The 15,532-nt window shown below is 50.7% G+C and overlaps 3 protein-coding genes across 3 annotated transcripts; 1 reads left to right on the top strand and 2 right to left on the bottom strand.

Moving 5' to 3' along the window:
- Positions 1 to 82: 82 nt before the first annotated feature.
- On the bottom strand, positions 83 to 1,843 carry CC77DRAFT_573408 (hypothetical protein). Its single transcript, XM_018532287.1, has 2 exons — positions 1,480 to 1,843; positions 83 to 1,425 (listed from the first exon to the last, which is right to left on the bottom strand). The coding sequence occupies exon 2, from the start codon at positions 1,419 to 1,421 to the stop codon at positions 183 to 185; it is 1,239 nt and encodes a 412-aa protein (XP_018379565.1). The 5' UTR covers positions 1,422 to 1,425; positions 1,480 to 1,843; the 3' UTR covers positions 83 to 182.
- Positions 1,497 to 7,507, bottom strand: CC77DRAFT_1026001 (hypothetical protein). The gene has a single exon (XM_018526174.1). It carries the CDS (start codon positions 7,117 to 7,119, stop codon positions 1,957 to 1,959), a length of 5,163 nt encoding a protein of 1,720 aa, XP_018379564.1. The 5' UTR covers positions 7,120 to 7,507; the 3' UTR covers positions 1,497 to 1,956.
- A 136-nt stretch (positions 7,508 to 7,643) lies between these two features.
- On the top strand, positions 7,644 to 12,431 carry CC77DRAFT_1100153 (Trs120-domain-containing protein). The gene is made up of 3 exons (XM_018530049.1): positions 7,644 to 7,916; positions 7,975 to 9,056; positions 9,110 to 12,431. The coding sequence occupies exons 1-3, from the start codon at positions 7,751 to 7,753 to the stop codon at positions 12,380 to 12,382; spliced, it is 4,521 nt and encodes a 1,506-aa protein (XP_018379563.1). The 5' UTR covers positions 7,644 to 7,750; the 3' UTR covers positions 12,383 to 12,431.
- Positions 12,432 to 15,532: the final 3,101 nt, after the last annotated feature.

Raw genomic sequence — 15,532 nt, 5'->3', positions numbered from 1 at the left:
GTGGGGTTAGATTCACAAGGGGGGAATGCATAGGGTGGATCTTTTGTATTCAGTATTGTGTGACCAGCAGTCTAGCTGAGACCTGAAGTCACGACTTTCTCCAGCCTATACGTACCGCCATATCATCACTTTTGATCAGGATGCAGACACCTTCATGCCTCTTAACCCAGCACCGAAGCATTCTAAGCCCTCAGTGTAAGAAGGGTACTATGTACAACCTCTGCCACAGCGGTAGCCTCAGCACCACGTCCAAGTTTCGAGAAGCACTCATGGCCCCAGCGACAACCAGGACCACACACACCGCTCGGGCAACCATAGTGAGAAGTGGTCGCGGTAGGAGCTGGTGTAGTAGCTGCATCGACAGGGGGCCAAGGTGAAGGTGGGCAACCAGGCTCGTTCCTGCCGGGAATGCACATATGGCAGTCGGTACCGGTAAAGCCTGGACGACAGGATGTAGACATATCCTGACGTGCCTCGACAGCGTTGGCTGAAGGCGGGTGGATTATGATTGGAAAACATCCGGGACCGAATTTGCCGGGCTCGCAACGAGCAGCTACAGCGGTAGACTCGGCCTCGCGTGCATCAATAGCGTCAGCTACCGGATGCATGATAATCGGGAAACATCCTGGGCCGAACTTTCCAGGCTCGCAGCGAGGGGCTACAGGTTCGCGTGCCTTGCATCCAGGACCAAAATAACCGGGGTCGAAAGGTGCTGCGACGACGGTAGGCTCGGCCTGGAATGCTTCGATAGCGTCAGCTACCGGATGTGTAATAATCGGGAAGCATCCAGGACCGAACTTTCCAGGCTCGCAACGGGGAGCTACGACAGCCGTAGCTTCAGCCTCCCTCGCAACACGACGCTGAGACCGTCCACCCAAGTCTTGAGATGTAGCTCTAGCTACGATGGACTGACTGCGGGTCCTCGTCCATGTCTGCTTGGGTGCGTTTGTCTGCCTTGCCGCACGAGTGACACCGCGTCCAGGCTGAGTACGGCCACCACCGAAGTCTGGATACGAAATCGTACGTGTTTCATCAGGAAAGCAGAGATGTGTGTCGGGAGCATAGGGCCGAGTATAGTGAGTGGAGTGGCAACCGCATTCGTATGAGGTAGAGCAGGTGGGTGTAGCCTTGTCAGGACCGCATTGAATGTGAGTGGAAATGGGAGGAAGATACTCGGTGATATCGACGCGAGTGTCGGTGATGCTTGTACAAGTCGAAGATGGGGAATCTTGGCGACGGTACTTGGTGATGGTGCGGGTGAGATCACTCGAGTCGGTAGTCGGGGCAGTGTAGCCGTTGGAGCGGGTCTGTGTGCCAGTAGTACAGACAACGCAGCTGACAGAGGTGACAGTGGTTTGGAACTGTCCGACGGTGAGGGCAGCAAAGCCGAGGGCCATCGTGGAGACAGTGGTGAACCTCATCTTGCTGTGTGTAAGTTAGTACCAGATCATTAAGGTAAGCGCATGCTTTGCGGGTTACCTGTAATCGCAGCTTCCAGGTTCTCTTGGAAAGCAAGGAAGGAAGTTGAGTAGAGTGTGGAGGGTGGAAGGTGGAAGATGAAGAGAAGCAGTAGGGGAGATTGTTTATATGTCCGACTACGCTGCAGTAAAGGTACGCTAATAGAGTGGAGCCTTATTGACCTGTGTTTGTGAGGGACTTTACCTTGAGATAACGAGCCGGTAAAACAGTCAAGATGAGCGGTCTACGGATATCGAGTGGGGCCTTGGGCGCCGAGGCAACCGTTTGCAGGGAAATCATAGTAAACGTGAATACCGAGCTTGCGGTGTAGTGACGTGATGGACGTGATGGGTAAAAAAGAGGCAGTGATATGACTTTACATGCAGCCAAATGGAAATGAATACAACTTATACTCTAGAGATAATGATAATACAATGCTGCTGAGACGCCGATTTCTATCACTCTATCTATACGATGTTCTGACAAAAAAGATTCCGTCTATATCAAAAGACCATGTGTAAAGTTCGGCAATGCGGCGCGATACTGTTGACTATACTCGATGATAATCTGCTGCTGGTACCAACTATGGCGCGCATTGTGGTCGGCCACGAGGTTATGTGCGAGCTCGTGGCAGTACGTGCAAAACCAACTGTCCAGCGCCCTCAGCTTTCCTTCCTTGGTCTGACAGCCATCGCTGTGTAGAGCAATGAACCAAGCCAGATTGAAGAACAGACTACCGTTCATGTTGAAGGCCACCGTGTTCGACTTCTTGTCGAGGAAGATGTTCACTGCGGCCGGATTGACGCTAAAGATCGAGGTAAGACCGAAGATGAGCGGTAGGAATGCTTGCAGGTGAGACTGCAAGTCGGTGAGCGGTGCAGTCTCGTCGCGACCGTAGTAGATATCGACATGTCGACCGGAGAAGGGTACGGAAAAGGCTTTGTGCAAGTTCTCCCATTGCTCGCCATTACAGTAACCTCCTCGGTCAAGCTCTGTCGGGTCTTGGTGATGCTTTGTGTTGATATTGTCCATACCGGTAGGTCGACATTCCTTGATAGCATTCTGGATGTTCGATTTCGTAGCTTGAATGTCGCGGCTGATCTGAGGCCCGTCTGTGCCACGCGTGCCTTCACGCGGTGTGCTTGGTGCATTCTTGAACCCAAGCTTCTTTGCCCAGTTATTGATGAGGCCCTGGTCCTCCTCCGGTTGACGGCCGCGATTGGCGATTTCCATGCCAGTGTCTGGACTACCAAACGCACCAGGCATCTCTTTGGCCTTCTCTGGCGTCTCGGGTGGAACGTTTTCTCTATTCTCATGCTTTACATGACCAGACTTGGCTCTTTCAACGGCTTGCTGCTGCTCTTCTTCTTCACGTTCTTGTTCGGCCTGTTTGGCGATGCGTGCCTCATGCTCTTTCCTTCGTAGAATACGCTCTACATTGATACCCTTTTGCTGCAGTCGGCGCAAAGGCTCAGTCAAGATGCGCTCAAGCGCGATCGCATCGTTGCGTTTCGGCCGCGATACCAGCAATCTGACTAGTTCGCTAGATACCTCATAAAGATCGTATTTCGGTGTGATACTCAGCACGTATCCTGTACCACGCACCTTGATGATCACAGCAGATTTTCGTGAAGATGTCGCAACGTTGCGTTCTGCTAGTGAGTAGCGGATGGAAATATCCGACACACATTGGACCGTCAAGTTAGAACCCAGCCATTTGGCGTCGTGTCTAATAGCCTTTGATGAAGCATCGCGTTCGTACTCGTGGAGGAAGAGACGCACACGTTCCAGGATGTCTCTTCGAAGATCTTGGGCGGGTGCCTGGTCGCGTGCCACTGTGCCGATGCGTTGATCGGTCTTGACCAGCTCTGAGACCTTCTGAACACCGAAACGGGCGTAAAATTCCTCGAGGAGCTCTTCCTGCGGGGCTGCGATGATGAAGTCGCGAAATCTCGTCATATAGTTAACGTTGTCGATGATCACGATCTCGCCAGCCTTGTTGAGAGACCATTCACGATGGACATTGTCTTCGTCAAGGTCATCCATCTCTTCGTCACCAGCATCGGCAACCTTTTTGGTGTCCTCTTTGATATCGCGGTAGCCAAGAAGTAGCCTCGAAGCCACGAGTGCTTTGACCAGCTCCTTATCTTTCCACAGGTTTGCCGCATGCTCGGCCAGCTTTCTAAGCAGATCGAGGTATTTCTCCTGGCCGATTGTATTGAGGAAGCGAGCAGGGTTCTTAGCGAGGAGATATGCAAGATCATGCGTAGTAGGCTCGTGCTTCGCACCGACCTTGAGAAGGAAGACTGTGGCTTCCGCACCATAGTGGACATAATCAAGAATACCACGATACTCTTGATCACGACCAACAAAGACATGCTCGGGTGGATCGTAGTGATGAATGCGCATCTCAGTTTTGCCGGTTTGATTCTTCGATCTATCCTCAAAACCACTGCAAGTAGGATCGAGGTAGTATTTCCTGAATATTGGTACGATGTTGGAAGTCGCAAGATTCTGTATGAGGCCTTTGTACTGGTCAAGCTCAGATCCACGCGAAGCAAGATAAGCAAACTGCATTTCTGCATCAAGCTTGGTCTTGGGTGGTGTCTTCATGAGATACTGAACGCATGGGCCTATGCTTGGATCACGCTGGACCGCCAGCTTCTCGGCATGACTGCGAAGGTCGCTTCGTAAGATAGGAAATCCTAGGCAGGCTGCATGCTCATTAGTGTAGCATTGGAAAGGGCCTACTAATGCCGGAAAAGGAGCCTGTTCGGTTGGCAAGATCGGGAGGGTCAGGGCAGCAAACTTCTGGTGCTCTACGGCGTAGTTGTTCTTGTAGTAATTTGTCAAGAAGTATTCCATCGCACGCGTGTAGAGCTGGAGATCTTTGGCTTGACCGGCACGATGGAGAACGTTTGCGATAGTGATTGAATCTGGCCATTGTCGTAGTCCGAGACGCAAGAGTAGTACACCTTCCCGGGTAGTAGGCTTGAATTCGAACGGCAGGTTGATCTGGGTTAGACCCAGAGCTACAATAGCCGGGTCAGGAGCATATAGATCCGAGGCCTTGAATTGCTCGCCCGGCTTTACTAAAGCACCGTTTCCTGGCAAAAACGCTGTCTGTTGTAGGCGGTTGAGATCCTTCGCAGGAATCTCGTTGATGACGGATGCGAAGTAGCGAATAAGGTCAACGTGATTCCAGGTCGGCTTCTCAGACTTTTCAGTCTGCTGCGCGTCGCGGCTGCGCATTCTATCAAACACCATGGGGAGATCGATAGTCTTTCGTACCCCCAGCGCTAAAAGGAATTTCTCCTTGGAGCCTGGGAATGGCGTGACGGTCGGCAGGTCGTCGAAAAGCTTGACAGTAGGGAAGTATGACTCAGCTGGTCGCCGCATGCCCATCTTTGTTGGCAAGATCGTGTGAGGAGTCAAGATCTTGACGACTGTTTCCTTGGAAGTTCCATCCAATTGTTCCCAGCACTTGGAAGTCAACGTCAGTACAGAAAGCGCCAGATTCTCGTCCTTGGTGAAATCGTCCAATTGTGGGCGTGTCGTCATATGCCGGAGCCAACGAACCATCGACAGTTCCACCCAACCAAAAAGCTGCAGTTGTTTCATCGACATGCCTCTTGTGAAAGCAAAAGGTATCGTATCTGGCGGGAGGGGCAAATGCGCACCAATGCGCGCTGGGTTTACGAACGTACTGATGTCACCCAAGGCGAGGATCCTTCCAGAGTTCTTCTCTGGCTGAACATCGATATTGGCGACGGTATTCTCGAATAGACTACGAGAGCCGGGAACGTCAATCTCGCCACTTTCCAGCTTAGCTCCGCACCACTTGAGAAACTCGGAAAGCTCTTCCTCGTTCAGAGCCCGTGACTCAAGGCCCTGGCGGATGTCCTGCATAGTGAGCTCTGTGATGAAACCGCGATTGTGTAAGTTGAGCATGAAGTCAACTGCTCCATTCGCTAGCTCTTGGGGAACCATAGGAACCTCGTTTAGGAAACTCAAAGTTTCTGCTGGCATACGCACGCGCTTACTTGGTAAGAATCCTTTAGTCGAGAGGATGTCAATCGATCGGTCCTTGGAACAATTCCAGAAGGCCTCGTCGATCTTGTCACCGAGAGCTGTGGATGGATGTGATGATTTGGATGTGTATTGTTTGAACACGTACGCAGTCTTCGCGATCAAAGTCTCCATAGACTCCTTGCCAAACTGAGTTTGTAACGCTGCCAGCTCTGCTGCGTAGGTGATGCGACACGCCAACCCTGCAACGCGCAGCAGCTCGATATTCCAGGTAGAGATGTAGCGAGCATTCATATCCACGTTCTCTCGCTCCACAGTCGGAATGAGCGATGGTGCCGAGATGTGAGCAAGATAACCCGTCGTCTGAGCGGTAGGAAAGCCGATGAAGATCCGTCCAGACTTGGTTGGGAGCACTTCTGCGAAGATCTTGTCGGCAAGCGCAGCTGAACTTCCGGAGCCTGTTGCCAGAGTGGCTGATGGGTCCTGATACGGACTCGTCAAAAGAGCGATTCTGATCGTCTTGGGTGGTGATTTCTTAGTCGCTCGCTCAATCTCTCTAGTAAAGGTTTGCGAGACTTTTGTAGCCGCAACCACAGTACACACTTGTAGGAAGATCGTGCCCGTTGAGTCGCCTGCTATTTCTTCATTGGAAATGATCTTCTCCGGCGCAGGCTTGACACTTTTCGTGGGAGGCGGAGGTGCGGATGCAAACTTTGAGAAGAAGCTTCGGAGTGAAGTACCAGCGTTGCGAACTTCTTGCTGTACGAGGTCTGCCGCCTTCTTTGGAGGTAACTGAGCAGTGGCAATGACGTTCATCCAGGCAGCGTCGATTTGAGAGTGCTGTTGCGTAACGTCAGTCACTCGCATCAATCCGCCTTCGGTCTCTGTCTTCAGTCCATTGGGCACGCGGACAGCGTCCGGAGGTGATATTTTCTTGGTGAACGACGCGACGACATAATCATCAACATGAAGCTCGATGCTCTGTAAGCCGACAAATGTGAGACTGGTTGCCAAGAATTGACAAAGAGTGGGCAAGTTCGGTAGCTTCGACGGATTGTACGACGGGGATGCAGGATTTGCTTGTCGGTATTCAAGCATGAAAATAGTGTCCCTCGTATCGTGCTCAGCCGGTACAGGGGCAGCCTTGGTGGAAAGCATGTTACCCTTCCAGTAGAACGCCATAGTCCTGTCTCCCGAAACTACAAAAGGCTCATCGCAGTCGGCAAACACGCTGTAGAACCCAACGCCGAAAGCACCAATCTTGGTTTCGTCTGGATTGCCGTCCGCAATACTTTTTAAACGACTCCAATCTGCGGGTGTAAATGGCTGACCGTTGTTGCTTACAACAAGTCGCTTGAGTGTGTGATTTTGAATGATATGCTTCAGGAGAACGGGGTCCTCGGCGGCCTGTGGTGTGGGTACGGTCAGAGATGGATCCGTCTCGAACTTAATGATGACTTGGTCTGCTTTCGCATCTGCCGCATTCTGTATCAACTCTCGTAATGTTGTATGTTCGCTAGAGTAACGCGCAAGGACCTTGTCGATCAACGCCCGAGTGTTGACCGTGACCTCACTATCGAAGCCATCGGCCATCGTTTGGTTGCGCAGCCGCGCAAAATCAATCGCAGCCATCTTGCAAAGACTATGAGAAGATGCTTAATAGAGCGCCGTTGATGTTTGAAGCCAGAGTGGCAATAGTTGTGCTGCAATCTCGGAGTTAAGCGCAGCAAGACTGTATGCGAAAGAAGTAGAAGTGCTTCAAGTGCGTAAATCTCTTCTCAATATACCCCGCTGGTGCCGCGTGAAATATGTCCGGATTGTGGTTGAAGTTGTAATGTGATTGCCCTGGTTGTACTAAGTGTCCTGGTAAGAAGTGGGCGGCGGTGGCAAAGCCAGGAGGACGAGCCAGACCGTCGAATATTCTTGCGCAGCAAAAAACAAACTCCTGAATATGCTCACGCTATGCAAAACGTAGGAAACATATCAAAGACAGCAGCGCAGCCTGGTGGAAGGCGAAGGGTTGTCGGTGAGATGTCGTGTTTCGTGTGGCACTTGATGTTGCAGACACCGGCGCAGGGGCCAACGACGGAAGTGGTTTAGCCCGGGTCGGGCCTTGCCACGAGGGCCGAAGCTTTGAGGATCGCCAACCGTTTCACCGTCCACCGTATTCCACGCATCATGCAAGCGCCCGCCAGCACGACGTTATCCCCTTGAACCAGTATATTGTTTTTGGCCGGCAGGTCTCCAGTCTCCAGATGTTGCGATGGCAGTCGATCCTCTGTCCCCGATCGCGCCTGCGCGCATTAGGGCCTTGCTTCTCCCCGTGGGTCGCATCAAGCGTTCGCGCTTCATAGCCTTTGTCGACCTCTTGCAACAAGAGTCATTGGTTCGATTGGGCGACATTAGCCCTGATCCACGACCTGACCGGAGTACGAGCCCTCGTGATCCAGCTTAGTCCTGATGTTTACTGATCTTGGCGACGAATAGATATGTTTTCTCCTTTAGCGTGGCCTGACGGAACTCTACTTTATGACTTGTCAACTTCTATGCCATCGGCCTCTCATCTATCTCTTTCGCCGTTTGAGCAGTTCAGAGAGCCCCTACTTGTCATTGGGATCGGAGACGCGTCCGAGTATGCCTGGCTACAGCCGTCACGTGCGACTGAAGGGACACCAAGTCCGACATTTGAAGATCCCCCAGTCGGCGATGATGAAGCGAACGCTATTCAGTTCGGCATCGATGATCTCAGAGAACAGTTCCCCAGGGCGTATCTTCACAGCATCATGATGTTTGATTCAGCAACCCAATCTCGACATCCACGTCTACCTCAAGAAACCCTCTTGATCCCGCCAAAATCACATCTAAAGACCACTACGATGAAGACCTTCATGTGCGATCTTACTGCAACCTTATTAGCAGAGATGACGACCTTGGCGAAGTCTATACAAGCTCTTCCTACACTGGTCTCGCCTGCTTCACAGAATGGAGCAGCGGAGGCCACACCCAGCTGGGCCGCGGCCGACTCCACTTCGCAATTCGCGCGTCGAAATTCGCAGACGCCGACTGCCAGCAGACCAGAGTCGCCTGTAAACAATGCACTGAAGGATAGCCACCGCATGTCAATGCCCGTATTGTCATCAAACTCTGGGGGACCGTTGTCCACGGAGGATCCGAGAACTGCTTCTTCGAGTGCGCAAGGTACACGTACACCACCAACAACATTTGATGAGATATCAGGCATCAACGCAGCCAACACGCTGCATCAAACGAATAGTGACTCTAGTAGACCTAGCACTGCAACCAAGAAGACTGCGGCAGACCGCGTGTCAATCCATGGCTTCGGTTCTGGTGGGGTTGGTGAAAGAGCTAGGAACAAGGGACGCGGTCGTATTGGAATCGTGATCGGTACATTATATATGTGTGCGGGGCAGTGGGTTGAGGCAGTACGAGAGCTCACAGAAGGCGCGACTAGAGCCCGGGCCCTGAGCGATCATCTATGGCATGCCAAAGCTCTCGAGCATATCATGGTGTGCATGCTTCTCTTCGCTTGGTCCGGCATGGAGTTTCAGGTTTGTTATCCCTTGGCACAAACATTATTGCAACTGCTCACCAGCTCTCCCAGATACCTGAAGTCTGCTATCCAGCTGGTGGAGGCATCACACCAACGCATACGCCATCTAACAGTGCCTCCGACGTCTCAACCCCAGCTAAACCCCAGAAACACGACAACTCATTGGACGCCCTCAATTCGCTGCTGCCAGACATGGTCAGCATGATACTGAACCTATATACGCGGGCGGCCAACTTTGCTGGAGAATCTTTGCCGCCTCTTGCGTTCTCGGAATGTGTGATACGATTTTCCAAGTTATTGGCTTCAATCAATTTGTCTGCAGGCTTTCTCGACGATGACGCATTACGACACCTTGTACAGAACGTACCGTACAAGCAAAAGGCGCGGCTTTCAGTTCCGAGGCTTAGTGTACATCCCACGCGCAACGATATTGCTTCCATGTTATTCCGCGCATTACCTGGGCCTGTAGAAAGCTCAGGAATGAACCCTACGGACCGCGTTGTAGTACTGGCTGGTGTTGCTTCGATTTTGTCATCATTGGGATTGCAACGGAAAAAGGCCATCGTCATGAAGGAGTTCATCACATCTCTCGTTCCTGGCTTGATCCAGGCCCGTAAAGTGGGAGCCGCTGAGATGGGAGTTCACCCGGCTGCTGGTCTTGCCGCTCTGAATATCGCAAATGGTGGCACTTCGGGAACTGGCGCCCTCAACTTGGGCGAAGGCGAGGTCGAGCAAGGTATCGGTGAATTTTTGGGTCTACTAGGCCGAATATACGGAATACCAAATTCGAAAGGGAACATGCCCGACATCACCGTACCCAGCCAAAGGAGCGAGAATGCGGAAAGTGCTGCGGACAGCATTGCTAGTCAACGCGTAGTCGACGCTATTCTGGCAATCTCTTCATTACGAACTTTTGGCAGTCTAAGCCTCAAACTGGAAATACTGCGAACATGTCTGAGTTTCTGCGAAGCGTTGCCAGATTTCAATGGCGTTCTCCATTTTACCGCCCTCTTACTGCGGGTTGCAGGCCCGGGTACGGCGCCCAGGCCCAACAGCACCGACGTGTTCGTATCTCTTGCACGAGATGAACAGATCCGGCTCTACTCGAACATCTCGAGAACAGTCACAGCTGCGAAGAAGCTTGGGCTACAGCATGTAGAAACAGAATATTGGGACGACTTTCTTGTCCGCGGGTTGTTTATACTCGAGGAACTGGAACCTCTGCGGCTAACTCAGAGGCAAGGTACGGAACTAAAATCAGATAGCCAAGGAAAAGATGGCCCATTCCTCCACAATGCGTGGTTAAAGAAGCCACAAACGAACGCTGCGCAAACAGTTCTAGTTGCTAATGAGCACTATCGCTTCGTCATCGCCATGCAGAACCCATACGAGTTCGAGCTTGGGGTAGAATCGTTGAAGATCGCGGCTGAAGGTGTGGAGTTTGTTGCACTAGAGGAGCACTTCCTGCTTGGTCCTTACAGAACTCAAAAGTTCCAGATCACAGGAACAGCGCAATCCTCAGGGTCATTGAAGATCATCGGTTGCTATGTCAAGCTCATCGGATGTCGAGAGCGACTTTTCCCTATATTCCCTGAACCATGGAAGCCGAAAAGAGAAGCGAAGATGAAACGCATGGGTCTCAAGGCCTGTCTGGGCGCTCCAGCATCACGGCCCTCAACAGCTATTGCGCCATCGATCGACCATAGAGCAACGTTCCAGCCGAAGCCAGAGTCATTGACATTTTCTGTAATACCAGATCAGCCTGTCATTGTTATCACCAAAGTGTCTTTACCACAGTCAGCGGTCATGGTGCTTGAAGGCGAAAGAAAACGTTTTACCGTTACTGTCAAGAACACCTCAGCTGTAACAACTGTCGACTTCGTTCACATCTCTTTTCAGGATACCGCGACTGCTGCAATACAAGCGGCGACGTCCAACAAAGACTTGCCCGCAGCTGAACTGCACGAACTAGAGGTTCAACTTGCCCATCATCCTTCATTGCGTTGGTGTAAGAATGAGGCCGAAGAATCGCCGAGCATCAAGCCGGGCGCCGAAGCAGAATTTACTATTGAGGTTATCGGCCGGACAAGACTGACGGATGCTACCATCCAGATCGACTACGCCAACCTTGGAAAGCGAAGATCTGAAGTCGAGGAACACTTCTTTACCCGTCAGGTGTCGGCGCCCATCTCCATCACGGTGAATGCAAGTGTGCAGCTTCAGCGCCCAGACATAGTACCCCTATCCGGCAACATCGGCTGGTCCGATACCATATCGTCGGGCTCGCAAGCTCAAGCTGACCACGAGTCATCAACTACTCCGGCATCTGGGAAAGCTGACGGTCATCTTCGGTCTTTCATTAACCAGAAGCAAAGCCACGAGAACGACGAAGAGCACTGCATGCTCCTTCTAGATCTAAGAAACTCATGGCCGAACCCATTGTCGATAACTCTCCAAGCCCGGAAGCCTATGCTTGATGGCAACTACAGCGACGAGTCCTGGAACGAAGCGCATGGTGTCAATGAAATCATACAGCCGGGGCATGTCAGTAGGATCGTCATGATTCTTCCAAAGGTTTATCTACAAGACCCACACGCCGCTGTGCCATCCCTGAACCCCGCCAATCAACGTCAGTTTGTCGTAAGCACGAGTAGAATCTCTCCTGAAACCGAACGCGCGAGCAGGGAAGCTTTCTGGTACCGTGAAGAGCTACTCAAGATTGTGCGAGGAACGTGGACAGAAGACGGCAATGGACGTCATGGTGAACTAGAATTGCGTGGCATCCGTTTCACACCGCGCATGGTTGAAGCCATCAAACTCGAGGATCTTGCCATCACTACGACCATCATCGCGGACTATCCCACAGCAGATGGTGAAAATGCTGCACGACAGATTGGTCGCGCAAAGTTCAACGTGCCAATCGATGACTTTCTCACGATGAAGACGTCCGTCCGTAACCGAAGTTCGCGTCCCATCTCGCCTATACTAAGACTGCAGCCACATGTCGCTGGCCTTCCGCACAACATCGCGTTGGATCTCGATAAGCGCTTCTCATGGACCGGAGTACTGCAACGCAAGCTACCGGTCATACAACCCGGAGAGATTGTGGAGTCTGAGCTTGGTATCGTTGCGCTATGCGGTGGTACATACGAGATTGGTGCAACAGTTGACGAAGCAGAGTTCATCAAGACCGGTGGTGGAGATGAGGACCAAAAAGCGAATGTCGACACCCAAACTTTGCTGCAGGGTGGCAATGTCTTGGGCGAACCGAAGCTACGAACTTGGTACATGAGAGAGCCTTGTACCATCGTTGCGAGGAAATGATATGGAGACGAGTAAATTAGCTGAATGATATAGATAATATGATACATAGTCATGTTTGATCTCCTCGAGTGGGATTGCCCTTGTGATACGTCACGCGCTTGCAGTATGTCTCAAGTCAACTACGAAATGTAGGCTGAACATTTTCTTGCTAACCCAGTGACGCCGCTGGAATTATATATGCTGTACTATCACAGTCTTTAGCACTCGATGATCGCGCCAGTCCTTCGCTTGCCATAGTTATCGAGCAAGTAAATTCTTCCAGTTGCACCTTGATATCCGCCTGCTGTCTTACTAGTCGTTGCAGTGCTTGGTCACTCTCCCTGGCTGGACTATGGGGTAGTCAGTCGAGTATTTGAGCTCGGCAGTGCAAGGCGCAGTGAGTTTCCACATCTTGTCACATGGGCCTTGAAAGAAGTCGATTTTGGGAGCACGGCAGAACCTTGCACAAGCGCCCACCATGTGGCCCGCGTAGATCACTCTTGGTCCAGTCGTGATACAACCCGCAGCCCTTATGAGTGATAAGACAGGAAGGTGTGTGATAGGTTGCAGCGTTTAAGAAGCTCACGAAAGCTTTATATCGGCTGCGCTATTTACTGCGGGCGGAAATAACACCGGGTTAATTTATAGTTTCTTTGAGATCCCGTTGCTTGGGGATCTCCCTTGTAAGAATTTTCGTTCCGTCTCATGGGTCACATGTTGTTGTTTTTTATAGCTAAGGTGGACCAACGGCGCAAAGGTTCATTGTCTTATCGTCTGCCATTTTCGAAAAAAAAGCCAGAAAAGCCATAGATATTGACGGTAGTCATTTTTGATAATGCCAGTGATGCCGTTGATGATCAGTGAACAGAAATAGAACGAAGTGGGAGTTCTTACATGCACAACCTCCACGCTAACCATAGTCGCCGCATTCCGACGTTGTATCATGATGCTTTGGCAATATAGTAGCTCGTTAGACATGGGAAAAGGTTAGAAAGCCTTTGTACCGCAAGTGCAACAGTCATGGATTTGTCGAAGATCGTTTCTCGAAAGCATACAACAGCTCCTTCCAAAATTCGATTGATACATCGGGGCAATCCATGAGAGTCTCCGACCGACAGAGCAGGACATAGGTCCGGATTGTATCGTTTTGGAAAATACTGCGAATTATGTTGATCCAGAAGAGAAGAAGCAGAAGACGTGCGAAGTCTTTTCTACCTTGTCCACCACCATTTCAAACCCGTGAAGGCTTGGTATACGTGGCTTACAGGGTCACTCCGATCATGTCTGGGATCAATCCTGCTCTTTATCGAATAGCAATGACGATGTTTCGTTTGTAGAATGCAAGGAGGAAGACATCAAAGAATGAAGTTGAATTTTGAAAAGCGCACGCGCGCCCATGGGACGCTGTTCAAGCCATTTTGGAAGATATGCAAAGATTAGTGAGCCGGGAGGTAATGTGGTAGAAGATCTTCTTGTACCCGGTTTCCCTAGTGCGCCTTCCCAGATTTGTGCCTGCGTGAGCATAGCTCATTGTCGGAGAGTTCTTTAAGAAAGAAGCTTCGCAAGTCAAGTCAACTGTCGCAATTCGGTATGGTAGCTTCAAGTTCCATGCATTCGATACGCACGCTCGAGCAGGTAACCAAGACAGGCATGGCGTAGGAGAACATGATTTTGGACACAAGAGCACAGAGCACATAAAACCTAACTCTTTGGATTTTGGAAACCAGCTGAAATGATGTAGGGTAAAAAGGAAGCAAGGAGGCCGACAAGAGTTCGATTGATAGCCACTCTTCTGTTGCGGAAGCACAAGATGAATAGGGACTTGATATTCTTGTAAGACTCTTCATCGTATGCGCCATGACCCATGGTTTTGGTTTTCGCGGAAGAATCACATGTACTCTTTGTCATATATCTTTTGGACAGCGAAGAGCAAAAGTGCACCATAGCGTTTCATCGAGCCCTTTTGTGGACCGAAGAACACCCATAATGTACCTGTTCTCTTTTTTTGAAGTAGAACCAGAGGAGAAATGTGGTAGTAAGGAAGATAGCCAAGGTAGAATGGACGATGCTTTATAGTCCTCCACGCCCTGAAGTTGGCTCTTCCGCTCGCAAACGCTAAGGTTGTCGTTCTTCGAATTTTGACAAGAGAGGTGGTTCAAGGTCTCGTATGAGCATGCTAGCTGTCCGATACATAGGTTTTGATAGTCTCTATCTGGATAGAAGACAGTGGGAGTCAGCGAGCCACAAACATCAAGCTTGGTACAAGAAGATCTTAGGGAAAAGACTCGGGGAGACACATGTAGATGTGGATCTGATGTTTTTGGTAAGATACTCTGGCAGTGTTGTGTAATGGAGAGAACGAAGAAAAGACAGAAGACGAGCTTTTATACTTCGGTTCCAGCCCTGCTTCTCTGATAGCCATGAGATTTTTCATTGTGCTTTCCCGAAAGCATCATAGTAAACTCATGCGTGCGCTACCAGATGATTTCGAACAGTGCAGCAACTCAACATGGCTTATCGCGAGTCGAAGTTTGGTTGAAGAACAACAAAACATGGAAGAGAGCCGCGCGACCGCACATGAATTGTTCGCCGACTTGTTTTTGAGTAGAAGAGGGCAGCTGATACCAGTCATCAACTTGGATGATACCTGCTTTTGTAGAGGATGCAAGAAAGAACGCAGGGCGCAACACAGCACATATCTCCTTTCGATATCATATTTTGCAGAGAGCGAGAGTAGGTGCTCCACACGTCATCACGCCTTTAACTGTAGTTTTGAGGAAAATGGAGGAAGTGTAGTGATAAAGGAGACGAAGCAAGACCCAGGAAGGAAGGCTTTTATATGCTTATCCCAACATCTCCAATCTCGATGAGGACACCACAGCCACGTTTCTTATGTGCAAAGGACAACACAGCGGAGGGGTTCCATGTACAGCCAGAATATCTCTTTTGGGCGTAATTCGCAGCTCAGCTGCGTGAATCTGATTCGACTTGAGTTCGAAGTAGAGAGGGGAAGAACAACGGAAGCTCATGGCGTCATATCGGATGTGTTTTGGGGCGAGAAGAGCGGCAGCCCACATGTCATCTCGTCTGTAGTATTTTGGTAACATTTGGAAGCAAGATGTTGTAAGAGGCGGGAAAACAGGAGGTTAAGGAAGGTATTTATGTCCTCGT

Source organism: Alternaria alternata (assembly GCF_001642055.1).
Source record: "Alternaria alternata strain SRC1lrK2f unplaced genomic scaffold CC77scaffold_34, whole genome shotgun sequence".
In the NCBI taxonomy this organism is placed as follows: Eukaryota; Fungi; Ascomycota; class Dothideomycetes; order Pleosporales; family Pleosporaceae; genus Alternaria; species Alternaria alternata.
Note: the sequence above shows the minus strand (reverse complement) of the source record. Positions and strands in the feature narration are given on the sequence as shown.